At 41.4% G+C, this 18,093-nt stretch overlaps 2 protein-coding genes across 2 annotated transcripts in view; both read left to right on the forward strand.

The window, feature by feature from the left end:
* ferry3 (FERRY endosomal RAB5 effector complex subunit 3) overlaps positions 1-18,093 on the forward strand; it is a 452,554-nt gene that overhangs the window by 335,003 nt on the left and 99,458 nt on the right. The gene's annotated exons all lie outside the window — the stretch shown is intronic.
* cdh13 (cadherin 13, H-cadherin (heart)) overlaps positions 1-18,093 on the forward strand; it is a 352,261-nt gene that overhangs the window by 111,482 nt on the left and 222,686 nt on the right. Inside the window, exon 4 of the mRNA XM_072434742.1 lies at positions 16,920-17,033. Within this exon, the coding sequence (XP_072290843.1) occupies positions 16,920-17,033 (114 nt within the window). The remainder of the gene's footprint in view (positions 1-16,919; positions 17,034-18,093) is intronic.

The following is an 18,093-nucleotide window of genomic DNA, read 5'->3' on the forward strand; positions in this document are numbered from 1 at the left end:
AGATTCCCCATGTTTAGTCCTGACTCTGGGCACCAGCAGGAGGCCGGTCCCTGTTTAGTCCTGACTCTGGCACCAGCAGGAGGCCGGTCCATGTTTAGTCCTGACTCTGGCACCAGCAGGAGGCCGGTCCATGTTTAGTCCTGACTCTGGCACCAGCAGGAGGCCGGTCCATGTTTAGTCCTGACTCTGGCACCAGCAGGAGGCTGGTCCATGTTTAGTCCTGACTCTGGCACCAGCAGGAGGCCGGTCCATGTTTAGTCCTGACTCTGGCACCAGCAGGAGGCCGGTCCCTGTTTAGTCCTGACTCTGGCACCAGCAGGAGGCCGGTCCATGTTTAGTCCTGACTCTGGCACCAGCAGGAGGCCGGTCCATGTTTAGTCCTGACTCTGGCACCAGCAGGAGGCCGGTCCCTGTTTAGTCCTGACTCTGGGCACCAGCAGGAGGCCGGTCCATGTTTAGTCCTGACTCTGACTTTGTCAGAGCCTGTCTCACATCTTCAGGAAGACTGTTCCAGATTTTAGCTTCCCCATTTAGATTCCCCATGTTTAGTCCTGACTCTGGGCACCAGCAGGAGGCCGGTCCCTGTTTAGTCCTGACTCTGGCACCAGCAAGAGGCCGGTCCCTGTTTAGTCCTGACTCTGGGCACCAGCAGGAGGCCGGTCCATGTTTAGTCCTGACTCTGGGCACCAGCAGGAGGCTGGTCCATGTTTAGTCCTGACTCTGGCACCAGCAGGAGGCCGGTTCATGTTTAGTTCTGACTCTGGCACCAGCAGGAGGCCGGTCCTTGTTTAGTCCTGACTCTGGGCACCAGCAGGAGGCTGGTCCATGTTTAGTCCTGACTCTGGGCACCAGCAGGAGGCTGGTCCCTGTTTAGTCCTGACTCTGGCACCAGCAGGAGGCCGGTGCCAGAGGTCCTCAGAGTCCGAGATGGTTCGTAACCTGTTTGCAGACAGTATTGTGGTTTTTCTGAGATACAATGTGAATGTCTTTGAATTGACTACATTTTGCATTATATTGGTTATTCTATGAGTAAGTAAGATAACTTGAAATGTGCACGATGTAACTTTACTGGCTTGTCTCCATGGAGATGATATTGCTTAGTCTAGAATGTTCCACAATATGGCATTAAACATGTTCATCTCCATGGAGACGAGTAGGTGACGCCACTAGACTTTTACATAGTGTATACTTCTATTCAACCACCAATTCTAGATCATCCAAGACTCTTTGGAACACTTATAGATCTGTTTAGTAAACTGCTCAAAACCTGTGTATTTTATTTATCTTACCACACAACAGTACCACACAATATAGCTATAAATTCTTATTCTTGGACCTCTTTTTTTATTTGTCATTCTTCATTTTCCTCTCCGTGTGCTTTATTTTGTGTGCAGCGGAATAGATTGTTGTTACTCTGTGTGCAGCGGAAATATTCCATTGTTATCATATTGGCTTAGTGAATGGTATCGTGGCAGGGAATATTGGCTGGTGATAATTGATAAGTGCTGTGCCTATGAAGGTGGAGCGAATCCGTTTTTAATTCGCAGACTCGAGCTGTTAGTTTGCTGCAACACCGAGGGCCAGCAGTAGCCAGGCGGCTGATGAATGAGCCCTATTATGAGCGAAAACTCTGGAATTCAAAGTGTAATTTATTCACCCCTTTTTGCAAGCGATCAATATGTGAATTAATGGAAGAATGCGTTTCAATTTAGCAAACGCATGCTTCGAGATATGGACTTTTTTGCACATATTATTCATGTTGTTTTGCTGGCAGAACAAAAGCCATGCGGAACATTGTCTTGCCCTCAGGGGGGAAATAAACAGGCACCATTCAAATGTAACAACTGATAAGAGGTCCAAAAGCCTATTTATTTTTGCTTTTGTTACATTTCATCCATTTAGCATCCTTAATATTGCATCCAGGGCAAAATCCTCTTCCTGGAGCTGAAAATAGATTTTTTTTATTTTTCAAAACCAGGCTTTCAATGTTAAGTAAGGCTTTGCAAGGATGAGTAAGATGTGACATTGTGCTACCACAGCACACAGGCCCACATTATACAGCACAACAAATATAATCTGTCTCTCTCTGTCCTGTTCAGGCTTTCAGCAGCTCCAGCAGCTGTTTGTTCACTCTGTTGTTGATTGTCTGCCTCGTTCACCGGAGTTCACATCATTCGGTGTTGTTTGTTTGCTGAAAATATCTTCATATTTTTCAGTGTACAGAGGTAATGAAGAGGAAAAATGAATAATAACATCCACTGATGTCTCCAAGCGGCTGCCTTGCCACTCATCAATATGTGGCAATATGTATTATTTTGTGTGTGTATGTGTAAGTGCATGTGTGTGTGTGTGTGTGTGTGTGTGTGTATATATATATATATATATATATATATATATATATATATATATATATATATATATATATATATATATATATACATACATACATACATATCCATATCAGTGGTGGGTCATCAGGACCAGCAAGGCCTTCTCATAATTAGAATATCATTTTTAAAATATATATATATATATATTTTCCCACAAATATTTATCAAATTATTCCCCAGATTAAGAGTTATAACCTACATTTCCTGGCTTTCCGCTTGTTGCACTGCTTCTGCCCCAGGTTCAGATTTGGAGGGCTGGTCTTTAAGTTAGATCTTTTATTCAATCATATTCAGCCGTCATGTGTTGCCAGGGTTCTAAAATCTGCCCTCAGGCCTTCAGACTCAACAGTGCGGTCGCTTGTAGCATAAAGTGAATGGAAATTCAAATTTAGTGTCAACCAATCAGCTTTAGAGTTGGCAATTGTAGCCTTCTAGCAGGCGTAGTGAGTGCACGTCTTTTGATTGGATCACCAATATTGAGAGGCAGGTCCTGTGGGCAGAACCTCAGAACTAAGAAACTGAATTTGAACACATTCGTTTGCGTACTACTAAGCTGTTTGTTCAACCCACAATGGCAGAAGGAGGAAAAGTTATCGATTTGGTCGAGGATATGATTATAACGCCTTTCTCAAGATGAACTTTTCAAGAAAAGTTAGACAGTAAGAGGAGGTCGTCCGACGCCGACGCTGCAAAGCCTGTTACAGGCGAGTTCATTCGCCACTTTCAAAGTTACTACTACGAGCGCTATCAATGGCTCACAGGCTCCGAGAAGCACTGCAAACTGTACTGCTGGAAATCCCTATTAGCAAGTGATCAATTTGGTCAACGAGACTCCAAAGTACTGCTGGGCACTTACAAGCAATGTTGCTTTGGAAAACTTTTGGGGACGAGTGGATCTACATCTCAACGAACAATCGCGCAGGGCAACGGAGCTGCACAATGAAAAGGTAAAGAAAATAGGGAAATATTGAACTTAGTTGAACTGGACTGTATTGCAATTCTTTGAATAGAAATGTCAATCTCAAGAGAGAGAAAGAGAGGAAAAAGTATTTGAACACCCTGCAATTTTGCAAGTTCTCACACTCAAGTCTGAACTTTTCATCGTAGGTGCATTTCCACTGTGAGAAACAGAGTCCAAAAACGAAATCCGGAAATCACATTTTATGATTTTGAAATTATTGATTTGTTTGTTATTGCTGTAAATAAGTAGTAGTAGTATAGTATAGTAGTATAGTAGTATAGTTGAACACCTGAGAAAATCAATATTAATATTTGGTACAGAAGCATTTGTTTAAAGTTACAGAGGTCTATCGTTTCCTGTAGTTCTTGACCAGGTTTGCACACACTGCAGCAGATCTACTGTGTCAGGTTTCAGGGCTGTCGCAGAGCAACACAGTGTTTCAACTCCCTCCAAATATCTTCTATTAGATTTAGGTCCAGAGACTGGCTCGGCCACTCCAGAACCCCAATATGCTTCTTTCGGAGCCACTCCTTTGTTATCCTGGCTGCGTGCTTCGGCTCAGTGTCATGTTGGCAGACCCAGCCACGACTCATGCTCTGACTGAGGGAAGGAAGTTGATGCCCAAACTCTAGTAAATTCTCTCCTTAATACAGTGCAGATCACTGCAGGCAGTGGAAGCTGATCCGTGCCTGCTACTCTGGCCAATGGGGGCTGGGCCAGGGCTGTACCGAAGGGAGCAAAGCAGAGGAATTGCCGATTGTGTTGGATACAAATTGCCGATTGTGTTGGATACAAAGGTTGAAAGAAGGTTGTGAAGGAAACTTACCAGACGAACTGGATCCAGGATGAGGGAATAGTGGCGGCTGATTGCAGAGGTAAGCTTGTAGCATAATTCTGCTTTCTGTAGGCTCTAGTTGCGATTGTGTTCTCACAGTTCTGGAAAGCGATGTTGAGGGAAGTGGTGGATCCGCTTTTTCCGAACTAACATAAATTACGCTAAGCACAGAAGCGCTAGTTTCCCCAGTGTCTTCATTCCCAGCGATGGATGTGGAGCCGAGAGTGAATCTTTCATTTTCGAACATACATTGTTTAAACACTCCATTATTTGAAGAAGATAAGCCCTGGTCAGCGCTGCGTCACGTTCACATCCTCTTCATAAGTACAGCACAGATTGTCCTTTTTTAGAATTTTAAAAAAGATTTAAAGATTTGAAAATAAAAACAACTTAATTTTAATTTTGGTTTTGATTTATATGCACTAAAATTGAGGGTGCAGAAATTTCAAACAAGGGTGCACGGTTTGCACCCCTGTAGACCCGGGCTTGTTTCCTTTCCCCCCACAGACTCAAATGATCTCTCCCTCGCTCGCTTTCTTCAGCTCTTTCAGGGAGGGCATCTGCATCTCTCTCCCCTCTCCTCACTCTTTCAGCTCGCTCCTCTTCTCTCCTCACGCACATTTGGCCACTTGCTTGTCTTGGGAGCTAAACATTTTTATCTTGAACGCGACGGCCGATGTGTTCCTTTCCTCTCCAGGACGCTGCTGTTGATGGTGTGCGGGGTCGAAAGACACATGCTCAGCGCAGCTCTGTAGCGAGCGAGTCTTTAAATCAGGTCAGGCTCGCGCCAAGAATCTGAACTCTATTCCCTGCTCAGTCGCTGCTTAATCCACTACCTTTCTTGCAGGCAGCGCTTTTCATTCATTCTCTCCTTCCACAATTCCAGCGTAGGCGTACGAGATTCCTTCCACAGCTTCGAGATGAGACGGGCGCATGTCACTAGTCCCGTACTTATCACTCTGGTTGTCTCAGATTTGATACCTTTCCCTTGTCTCTCCATTTTGAAAGAGCATGTATCAAAGTACCTGTAGCAGTTTGATATTTTCAACACAAATCTACAAAATATCTGAATTTGAAGAACATTTTCCATGATTTGAATTCCATAAAAAGAGACTTGACCCCAGAGAGACTTGCTATGCTACTTTGCTGTTTGTGGATGAGAAACCCTTATGTGTTGTTATGGTTAAAAGCTGAACTTGCAAATCATCCACTGTCAGCGTTAATGGAAATGCTGGGAATTAATCAAACGCAATGAAATGTATGAAAACAGAATCCTCATTTCCTGTAATATCAATAACGCTTGAGCCCAAAAGTGTTTTGAGAGCATCCATAATGAACACTCTGGCTGCAACACAAGCCAACCCTTCCTGCAACTGGCATGAAATCAACCACACACTGTACCACTCTGCACTGCTGCTGTTCAATGGGTCAATCAGCCATTATAACACGTTTACAATTTCTCACAAGTTCATTTGAAATTTTCCTCATTTCATCTTGAATAAAGCTGTTTTCTTAGCAGAAGTAAGAAATAGACGTGTCAAGACATTTTGCAAAGGTCTCTAAACGCTTGAATAAATGAGTGTTGTTTATTTTTGAAAAACAAAACTTAATTTAATACATAATTGAAGACGCAAATGCTCACCTTCAAAACTGGAAAAAAAAAGTAGCTGGGAAAATAAGCACTAGCCAAGCAGAGAAGCCTAAAATTAGATGATAGATAAGTTGCTGGGGTCTTGTAGCTGTAGTTAAAAGGCGTTCTCGTGGGTTGAGTACCTGCTGCACATGAGAGAAGTCTCTGTGATAGAAGTCAAGAGGAAAGAACATGGATTCATCCTCTCATGAATGACTTTTTCAGGTCAGCACAGGATAACAAACACAAGTTTTCAAAACAACTGGCACACCCAAGGCTCACACTAGATAATAAAGTCACAAAAACATCAGCTCCAAATTGAAATGTTGCACTGTGGCATTATAGGAGACGAGGATATTTGAAAAGCCTGATAAACACAAAAAAACATGGAAAAAAGAGATTCTGAGTAAAAAAAGAACACTTTATATGTCCTTGTTTTGTTTCACTAAATGCACAAATAATCAACCAAATTTCAAACCACAAAAGATGAAGTATGTCAAAATCTAACATACGTGGATTCATTTGTAGGCGTGTGCAAGGCTTTATCCCAGCTTTTGATGAGGTGGATGACAAAGTCAATCCTAACGCTGTTTACGGCTTTTACTTCCAGACGAGTGTTAAATGATACGCAGCATGCAGCGTTCTGATTTTTTCTCAAAGTGTTGATTGAAAGTGTTGAACACAGCGAAAAAACACAAACTATAATAATGTAATTCTATATCAGTTGTTGAATGAGAGGAGTAAATCTTATTCTTGAATATTTGCTTTTTTAGCCAGTAACATTTTGTTCTGACTGAAGTGAGAAAAGTGCCGCTCCACATTCCCTTATTTTTATCCAATCATCCATTTTATCTCATTAATTGGCTGTTTGGATTCTCCAAGACACTAAATGATTCAAGGCAATTTAACCATGTCACTCAAAATGTATACAATCAAGTGTTTTGAGGGTATATTTGTGTCCTATGACATTTCACTGTCTTTGCCACAAGTGAGAAAGGTGACTGATTGTGACTGATTGTGCGTCTCTGGGTTATTCCATTTGGGGCTTTACATCAACTATCACTACAACTGGCCTTGATACTATCCATCCCTCACAACATTGTCCGAAATGAGTAATGACACTTCTCAATATAGCTTAGAGAGTGAAAATGGCAGAATGGACAAGGACGTGACATTGCTGCCTCAGTTGGGCTGGCTCAGATGACGACGACAAAAGCTCTTGTAAACAAACACACTGTAAACATTTGTAACGTGAACCTTTTTCTTACAAACTGCATCTCAAAGAAAGAAAGACAGACAGACAGACAGACAGACAGAAAATTCAATACAATTTCAAAAACAGTCTGCAGTGGCTATTTAATTACTGTCTATTATTTTCGTGCTGCAGGACAGTCCCAGAACACATGAACAGTTTGTCTTCTGGCTGCCACAATTTCTCCATCACCTCGCATTTCCTTGTGAATAATATGCACTTTGACATGGGGCTTTGAAAAAATGGGACACATTCTTCCAACAGAATTCTTTCCGGATATGTGACTTTGTTGTTGTTGTTTTTGTTGTTGTGTTACTTTTTATGTGGCAGTTGGCAGCCAAATGAAAGGTTAATTTGCTGCCGTAGGGTATTATACTAGTACAAGTACTGTAAGGTTATGAATGTCCTCCTTTTGTGAAGGGGGCGGGGCATTCAGGTTTGATAATCGATTAAAGAATTGTTCAAGAATTCAAACATGACACACTGCATAAGTGTGGGTAAGTTTGAATTGTATTTTTAAGAGAAGAATGGGGCACCAGCCGGATAATCGGCAATTTAACAACTCTATAATCAGATATCTAGATTAATTAATTAATTAGACATTAATTTGCTCGTTGATCCAAAGGTTTGAGAACGTAACCGTGACATTGACCTCTTTTCTGGAAATGAAGGAACAAATGTGGATGTAATGACCAAAGAATTAAACAGATAAATATGAATTAAGAATATGCAAATGAGTCGTTAACAGATGGAAAACACTAGACATGATTGTTCTAGATCTATCTAGGTGTGTGTTAGAGTTAATTCTAAGATGAAATTCAGCCAGCCTGTGAAGTGCATTCATACGAACGGAACCAGAAGCTGTGATCCTGAGGAGACGGACCTGCGTGGGGTCCAAGGGCCTGCATGGGGTCCAAGGGCCTGCGTGGGGTCCAAGGGCCTGCGTGGGGTCCAAGGGCCTGCGTGGGGTCCAAGGGCCTGCGTGTCGTTCGTGTCTCCTGGCTTCACTCAAGAGGTCACGCTGCAGCTCAGTCCACACGCTGGCTAGAGCAAATTTCTCAGTTCCGGGAGGGAACATTAGCTTCTGCGGGCATGTCTCTTGGAAAAATCTTTGTCCCGTAGCTTAGCATTGCTCATGCTAGCTAGGCCCGAGGCCTGCCTCTCCCAAGGCCCGGTGTCATGGACCTTGCTGGTGGGACCCTGAATGGCCCCGCCGGCAACTCAGATGGAACTCTCGTAGGAACTCGAATGGAACTCCAGTTGGTACTCAGATGGAACTGAGTGTAACTCTCTGCTCTTTCCTTTGCACCGTGGCTTCAGCCAATCAGCATGCATGTTGATTGGCTGATAAGGGGACGAGGTCTGGCCTTAGGCCACAAGAGTTACACGTAAAGGTAAAATTATCCACAAAACAAGTTATGAAACAGTTAAATTGACATGTAAAACACGATAACACAATATGTACATGTAAAGTCATCTGGTGGACACATTTTTGCAATCTGATGATTGTCTACTAAAACCACTAAAACCGCATAGTCGTTCAGCGTTTTACCTTTTGTCTTGGAGAGATTGTTACTCTCTGTAATCCAAAAGGAGTCATTTGATGAAAAGTTATTTTCAAAGTTCAAAGTGTCTCTGTGCCTCTTTCACGTTCTCTGCTCTTGAGGGCCGCAAAACTCCACACGGACAGCTGATAACACCTTTAGCCCGCATTCCTGTCACCATGGCAACAGGGGGAGAACATCTACATATCCTACACCGCCACCTACTGTAGTTGTACGTCTTCAAAGTTTGTGTTTTATACCATACTGAAAAAAAAAAGGAGCGAAAGAGCCATGTGTCTTTGTGATCCTCCACTGTGAAGCACATTTTTCAATAGGTCAAAACCAGGCATGCAATTCCTAATTACTAATGATAATCTGCATTATGTAAGTGAATTAAATATATTCAATTCAAGTCCATTACTGGTGTTATGGTGACATGCATAAGAGCTGTGAGATTGGAGTGTATATTTTGAGATATGTTGCAAGAAAGAACCACTAATTTGCCGTTTGATGCCTCTGACACAACACAACATAATGGACAAAGTAAGTATTGCTTACACAAAAATCAACACAGACATTAAACTCATCTTTACAACATTACACAATCCGCTATTGTAAAGAGTACATGCAGTACAGTTTTAGTACTCAAATGGTCTTATTATGATAATGGGGAGTAAGACAAGTGTATTAGGGATAAATCAAGGTGAAGGCGCAGTAGTAATTTATGAACAGGACCCATTAAAGATTCATGGCTTCCTTCTTTTGTGTCATCACAGAAGACTGTCTAAGAACATTATTTATCACACACACGGGCCACAAAGAAGGAAAGTGAGAAAAAGGATTAGTGCGAACAGAAAGTGACATGCAAAATGTCGTACGTGAAGTGGAGGTGAGAAGGCCTACTATAATTCAACCTCTAATACCCTCAAAGTAGTGTCTCAATGTCTGTGGTGTGTTAGTTGAAAAGTCTAACACACTATTAATCCAAAAAGGTAACACATGCTACATTTCACTTGACAACTACTTAACCTTGCCTTTTTTTCCCCATGAGAATCGTACTGTCTACATGATCTATGTTAGTTCTAACCCTAGTCTAAAATGCACACTAAAAATACTCCCTAGCTCTGTTTTGCTTTACCACACTCATCCCTGCTTTAAAAAAAATGCCCCACAGCTGAGTCCTGCACAGATAAAAAAAAAGATTGATGCTTTCATCCCTGGATTCAGATCGACCAAGGTTTGTAGGCAGAGCTTAAAAGACCATCAGCCGGCTTCTGATGCGATCCCATGGGAATAAGTGGCACTGTCTTCTTTACACAAGAAATAGTCCATATAATCTTTAACCATTTCAAATCCAGTCTCAGGTGAGGCTTTGACATTTGGAGGGTCATCCTTGGGTGACTTTGATCGGACTGGTCATTTGGGAGGGCAGGCGGTGTGTCCAGGGCTTGTTCTGGTCGGCTTGTGTCTATGATTACACTTTTCATTGTGCTGTGGATGACCTTTGCTGCACACAGAGGTGAGATGGTGTGGCTGGATCTGATATGGTGGGTACAAGAATATTTTAGTTGTCTATGGTTCAATACTGTCAATGGCTTTTGCAATAAAACTGGTACAATAGTGATGGTATATTTGATGGGTCTAAATCTGCACAAAAACCCAATCATACAATAAGGAAGAAAGGCAAGAGACAAGTCATCCAGATATTTCACTCCGGAGGACAACGGAGGAGAACCGTACAGAGAGATATGGCTCCAGTCACAGTGTGCTGAGGACACCTCACCCTATACGCTCTGCCGTCTCTGCCATTCTGTTCTCCTTTTATTGAAGGGAAGACCTTGGTTACAATTGGTTGTCTAAGAGACAAGGGGGGTCATCACAAGACGGAATCACAAGACAGTACTATGACGTCCAGGATCATGTGTTTTTCCTCCTCCGACACACTGTGTTTGATCAGATCATGTGCTTCTCCCCCTCCTCCGATAAGACAAGGCAGTCTGTCTGTACAACTCACACAAAATAGTCACACATTCTCTTTTTCAGCGTTCTGCCAGTGTTCATAATTTTGGTGAACGTGAACTGAACGCACTGTATTACTGCCAATGAACGAAACTGTGAACGCGTTCATTCTGGTGTCTGTGAACGGCACGTTCGTTCTTTTTAGTTTCGTTCAATAAGGTGTCAGATTTCTAGAGACTTCCAGGCGAAAAACACACTCCGAGAGAGAGCTCCGAAGTTGTAGAGGCGATAGCGCAGACAGAGATTTTGCGTGTCGCACCGCACTGCGCATGCGCATCAAAACAAAAAGCAGCAACAGCAACAGAGCAGCAGGAATCGCCCTGCTACGACCAGTTCTGTGAGTTTTATGATAAGGTCGGTGAATGGGAACAATCTGCATTTCTGTGCAAACTTTGCCTCTGGGGAAGTCTGTCCCTTCAATGTGAATGTAAATCCTGGGTAAGGATTCAAAATTGGATATGAAGATGAAAAGACACACATGTGTCTGACCGTGGATAAAGAACGTACATGTCTACCCGAAGACATTTTGAGTTATTCACAGATTCTGAAAGTGTGAATTCAAAGCTATCCAATGATGTCTCACTCGTGTAGATCTGATAATATTGAGTAAGTTGTGGTCATTTGAATGTATACAACTCTCAAACCCATTCACTGAGAAAACGGGGCTCAAAGTTTCTCACCGGAGTGAGCCCAGAGTCACAGGGGGGCTCATTTGCATCTCATTGAGATAAGCCCTCCCCCCTGTCACACTGACACCACCTCCCCCTACAGCTGTCACTGAAGACTCAAGAGGAGTGTTGTTATTGATGGTAACTGGACTTGAATCAGAATTAGAAGTTACTATATTAAAATGGAAATACTTGGATTACAAAAGGCCCTGAATAGAATCAAAGAATCAGAATGAGAATAGGGTTCATTGCATTTGTCGATAAACATAATTCACAGGATGGTGCAACAATGGTGCACTGAATGATTCAACACAAACAACAAAAGATAAGATAAGATAGCCTTTAATGTTACAACGCAGTAGATACAGGGGGAAAGGACAGTAACTTATAGGAAGTTTAAAAAACACTCTTAATAGAAGAACTCTTATAAACAGATGCCACTGGTTCTGCTTCACAGTGACTTTTTGCAAGCACCACACCTGGTCTCTTGGCATCAAAGCTGTAAGCAAATAACAGGGCATTTAGGAAATGGCTAACTATTTCACATAAAACACTCATTAACTGTTTTTTTTTTTTTTTTAACACAATGTGAGCGTTTGAATATAAATACCTGAAGTTCTGATAACTCTTGATCTTTGGAAGCCGTCTGAAGAAGGGACTCAGATGCTTTTGCCAGTCCAAGTTCTTGACAAACACTTTGCCATCCGCCGTTCCAACAAGCTGTGGGATATTGAGGTGAGACTCAGGAGAGCTGTTTTCCACTACCTGATGACAAGGGCGACAATGTAAAAAAAATGAGAACAGAAGAAACATATCTTAAGCAGAGTAAGCACATTACAGTAGTCAAATAATATAAACTAACCTCATTTATGTCTTCCAAAGTGTCAACCCTGGTCTTCATGTATGCTCGCTTGTGTAATGGCAGAAAATGGGTCATGTCATGTCATTCTAATGTTGTTTTAGGCCATGACATGTCACGGAATTAATATCTTTGTTGTTCTCCTGTGTGCAGATGGGATAAGAATATGAGGTCCTGATTATACTGAATATCTACTGTCCGGCGCCTCTTAATCATCAATTAATGCGTCAGGACCGTAGATAAGTCCAAAGCCGCAATCAGGGGAGAATTTGGTGTGGCCAGCAATGAGGAAGTGGATGTCCATTGTGGTGAAGCTTGTGTCCAACACGCCAGGCAGCATACCACAACATGAAATTGTTTTTGTTTTGGCCACTGCAGAGAGAGAGAGAGAAGGAGATTAGATTAATACATATGACATTTGATTAAGACGTATATGTCTCTATAATTGCTATTCTGCATTTGCACTATTATTAGTACCTGCTGTGCAAAGTCAAAGCTGTAATGCATCCTGATGTCTTTGCTTGGTGGCGGTGAGGGTCCGAAAGACAGCACATTAGATTCTGTTGTAGAGATCTGTGCGTGGCCTGCAGCTTCTGATGTGTGGGAGAAGCTGTTTCCACAGTGATCTGAAGCTTGATGTACAAACTGCAGGCTCAGCTGAAAAACAGATGTTGCTTATGGTTAATTATACTCTAATCATTAAAACATGAAAATCACCAAAAAAATGTTTTACACTTACCACGCTCCTTAGCAGACTTCACGTAGAGACCTTAGTCACATGTACACATGGGTTGGGAGCAACTTCACATGCCAGTCCCTATGGCCAGGATGTCGACCAGGTAGCATTATGGAATGGACTTCTGTATAGTTTTATATAGTATAGTGCGCGCTTCTTCCTCAACCGTGGTGTTGCTCCATTTTCGTCATAGTGTTTGATTATGTCAGTCAGGGTGCAAAGTTTAGCTTACAACTTCGGGCTCTGGGCTGTGGGGCTAACAGCCGGTTTAAGCACGACCCACACAACCCACGGGCCAACCCACGCCGAAAAATAACCCGATAACATGGTGATAACAGCAAGTAGTCACATTAAGCCCGTATTGCAGAGTGCACTGAAGCAACATGTTAGCTTAGCATTAGCTCCACCGGAGCAGACAAGTAAGATTCTAAAGTGATCACGAGACTGCCTTAAAACACAGCGTTAAAGCAATAATTTAGTAGTAAAGTAAAAGTGTACCTGAGTAAACAGTTCCGTTGCAATGTAGTCCAGGAAATGTAAGCTCTGAAGACTGTGCTCTGCAGACGGTCTGGAGTAATGAGAGGAAAACACTGAACTAGTTCATTTTTTGGAGCTGTGAACTTAGTTAAACATTTTGAATCATGAACTATGAATTAAACTAGTTCATGTAGAAAGTGAACTTTCCCAACACTGCTCTTTCTGATGATTACATTATTATCCGTAGGCTTTTCAGCAAATATATGTTTAGCAAAATACATGATACATTAGAATATTGTTGGATTTATATTTTATCTTACTAGAGATATGGATTTATGAGCAACATTAAATATAATCTATCGGTAGTTGATATGATAAATAAATACTGAAGAATTGGTTATTGCGTTCTTAATTGGGATCACTTTGTGTGAATGTGGTGTGTGAGGGAATGATTCTGTTACACAGCCTCAGGACAACTAATGCTTTAGAATGTCTATCTATATATGATGGTCTACTTGAAATGATCTCGTTCCAATTTAAACCAAAGCATGAAAAATAGCTGCACTGCATCATCAACAACGTACACACAAGACAAGTACTCATCGGGCCAGCAGTTATTATTGTATCATTAGATTGAACAAGATTTTATTTTAGTCAGCCATTAAAACATATTAGTTATAGCAGAATATATTGCATAATAAGAACCTCTGTGTTCTTGGGGCTCTGAAACCGGGACAACAACCTGATAACCAAACTCAATATAACATGAAAACAAAGAAGCCGGTTCCCGTGCTCATCTGGATGGACCAGGATTGTCAGCAGGACAGAGGGTGGGTTATGTCAAATGATCCATCAGGGTTTGTGGAAGTATTGTGACGTGAAGTGGACAACAAAAAGAAAAGAAAATGAAGGAATGGCGCATGCAGGTGGCTGGTGAGCGGTGAACGGTCCTGACAAGAGAAGTGTACAACGTTTATCCAAAATGGGATTCATTACGTCTTTTCTCCATGTACATTTATATTTTAGCTGTTTTCTAATTAAGTCAATAGGTTGCCCACAATTCTGTTATTTTTTGCCTTTTAAACTGTTTTGAATTTAGCAGAACAGTATGGTAAGAACTTGACATCAGTATTGTGTGAGTGGAAATAAGCTTGTCCGTCTTGTCTTGACTGTAGCCACCACGATGTAAACAAATGGCTCTGATTTCTCCTCTTACCTGTTTGCCTTTCCGTCGTCCTGACAGGGTGAGAGTGCTGCCAAAATGGCCGTCAGCCAACAACAGCGGTGCAAACAACCCGCTGAACACACACCGACACATACTGTGTACGTCAATAAAACACTGTGCATTAGGCCAGTAGAAGATGAAGGGAAAAAAGAACCTTTGAATTGCAAATGAAATCACACAAAACCTCCTGGTCATTTTTCATCATTTTCATGTCGAAAGTGTTGTCTTTCGATGCCGGGACTCGCAACTTAGCTTGTTGTTGTCATGCTTTGGACCTTTTGCTTTAAAAATGAGCTGTTATATGAGTCAGTTTTGGAAAGTCTTCTAATGAAGTCTTAAAAGCTTTCTCAAGAGTAATTAGTCTAGTATTGTGACATTTTGGACATGACATTGTATTCTCATTATATTGCTAATGAAAGTGGAAGAACTTGTATAGTTTTTTATCATGAGGAGGACATATTTGGATGGATACAAGAAAGGATGTCTTGCAAAACAAACGACAAACTGTGTTTCATCACATTGCCATTCACACCAGTGTTACAAGCGTTGCAATTGTAGTACAGTATATAGTTTGGTGTCATGGACAAACATAGTTGACTAAAAGATTGGACAAAGTTGTGTGGTACACTCTATATCTCGGAACAGTGCTGTGTGCTTGTGTGTGTTTACATTTGGTTCTAGGCTCGGCTCCAGCTTTAGACACGGAGCAGACTGTCCTTCTGTGTGGGTCAGGACCTCTGTGCTTGCTGCCGGGGCCCTTCTGTCCGTAGTGTCACTGACGGACAGAATTTACATCAGCATCCGGCAGCTTTAGTCTATCATAAATGTATAGACTAACTTAATTATGCTCTGGAGTTAGCAAAAGTGCAGAAGTAATGTTTTAGAGTGCCTCCTCAAATGCCTCTCTGAGATCTGCACAGAATTGTTTAATCTATTCACACGTTTAACTCTCCTTGGAGCTCACTCTTGTCCTTGTTACACACATGGGTGGAATAAAGAAGCCTGGATTTAAAATTAAATCACAATGAAGATAGCAATTATTATTTCAGTCTCCTCTTCTTCAGACACAAAGCATCTGACAGATTTTTGTATGATGGAGGTGTGTAGACAGCAAGAACGCTGGAGCCAAGAGACTATGCCAGTTTGTTTTGTTTTATAGTCTTCATGTTTTGAAGTTAAAAATACACCGTGTATTATACTGCCCTGAGCTAGTGACACATAACAATATTCTATTCCCTTAGGGTAGGACTAAGTCCAGTATCTTCAGATTAAAAATGACATCCGTATGGAATTTGAAACGTTTTGCTTTCAAAAACGGTTTCCAGATATCTATCTACCTTAAATTCTTCAGAGGTGAATTCTGGGAAAAATGAGGGATTTCACCAGCTGTGTCAAAGATGTGGCCTGCAGGCCGTATACGCCCCCCAGATGTTATGGTCAGGCCTGCAATACATTTCTAATTTTTATTTATTCCTTTCTGATAGATATATAAAGTTTTTATCACTAGGACTATGAATCCCACTATCCTTTGCAGCAGCCGCTGCAAGTGAAGCTGCTGTGAGCTCTGACAGTCCTGAATCCTTTGTCCACAGACACTAATCTGACTGAAGGGCTGGACACGGTGTGAATATAGTCAGAATGCACTCACTCTGTCTGGAGTTTGCATGTTCCTTCTGTGTCTGTGTAGGTTTCCTCTGGGAACTCCGGTTTTCCCTACCACATGCAACATGCATTATAGGCTCCTCCCTTCAGTGGGACTTAATAACATTGGCCCTCTCAGGGACTACAGGTGGAAAGCATCTCTCCTGATGTACAGTATATTGTGCACTGTCCCTGTCTCAAATGAATAAACTGACTTAACATATTGAGTTTGAGCCGCAACATCCAACAGGTCTTTGATATCTACATTTCATTTCTGAATCATATCACAAGTTCATATTGCTAAACCATGCTACTGACGCATGAATATGGACACAAAGTTGAATAGAAATGAAAACGCAGGAGACAGTCTGGAAGTCTTAAGCGGAATACGTTTATCACAAATCCTTCAATCCCGAACACAGTGTAGCATTGACCGTTTAAGCCTGGTGATATTTCCACATGAATGTAACCTCAGGCGTGCTTCTTATTGAAGGACATTAAATTAGTCAGAAGAGTAAACATAAGACATAGATGCTATCATAAGGTGCTAGCCATTAGTTAAGAGGGATTTTCCTTTGGCGACTCATGTGATTTTGATACAATAAAGGTCTAAGTTGTATTATCCTCTTCTCTTGTTGCAATAATACCTGATTATGTACTGTATACGTCTATTCTCTTGCAGGATATCTTGGGTGTGGAACAAAAGCAGCCCTACAGAACTAAGAGATCCTTGCTGGTTCCTCCGATGATTGTAACAGAGAATCAGCGTCCTCCATTCCCCAGGACCATCGGCAGGGTAAGACGAACATCAAGTGGAATTCATTTTCACACTATAGTTTTAAACTCAGCCCTGCCTCATAAAGGAAATAGACTGTAAACCAGAAGGCACTCCAAATGTCAGTGGTCCAATAAAATAACAAGTAGTCTACAGTATTTATTTGGATTTTGCTGTCATTTATTAGGCGTTTATCCCATAGATGCGGATTTATTTCCGTGATGCGTCTTCATGACTGGATGTCTTGCAGTTTATGCTACACTGGTGAAGTGTTTATGTACAAATGGCATATACTGATTTAAAATAATGCACTACACATTTTTGACATTTTGCTTTATGTGACGGGAACAATAACATTCAGCAGTGCATCCAAGCCAGGGATCTGATGGCGTTGTGAAGGATGCAATAACCTGAGTTCAACCTAGCACTAAAAAGCACATTTTGTACTTTGTTTGGGTTCATACTGAGTGTTTCTACCATGCGCCACAAATTCAAACATTATAGTCAAGACTACTTTACTTCACTCTAGGTAGTAAATGCATTATACTTGGCACTGTAGCACTCACTGTGTGCATTGAGGTCACAAACTGTTTGATGTGTTACATCTAAAGTTTAGCTGCTTTGTACACAACTCCTTTTTTTTCTCGAAATGGCAGCTTGGCTTTCACGTGTTCTTGACAATTAAATGTTCACATAATCGCTTTGATGAGACTGGATATTTCAGATCAGGATGCTTTGTGTTTTGTGTTGCTGTTTGTGCATAAAAGTTATAATGTACTTGTTGATGCTGTCATTTAACTGCAAGCTTCATAACCTTAGATGCAACCTTTTTTTTTTATTACAAATACTTTAAATAGGTAGCCTGATATTAGGCATGATCAGTCCCTCTGAACATAAAGTAATACATTTTAATTCAATACAAGCAATCTATCCAAATCTGTCAAGGATAATTTATGACCTGTACCACTGTATGTTCTTTGTCATTAGACATCAGAGAATGTCACTGAATGTGAAATAAAATCTCTATTTGAAAGTAAAAACACTAAAAACAACTGTAAAATCAGTCAGCTAGTAACACTCT

This window comes from Eucyclogobius newberryi, unplaced genomic scaffold (genome assembly GCF_026437365.1).
Source record: "Eucyclogobius newberryi isolate DKJ021-1_F unplaced genomic scaffold, fEucNew1.0.hap1 SCAF_7, whole genome shotgun sequence".
NCBI classification, from domain to species: domain Eukaryota; kingdom Metazoa; phylum Chordata; class Actinopteri; order Gobiiformes; family Gobiidae; genus Eucyclogobius; species Eucyclogobius newberryi.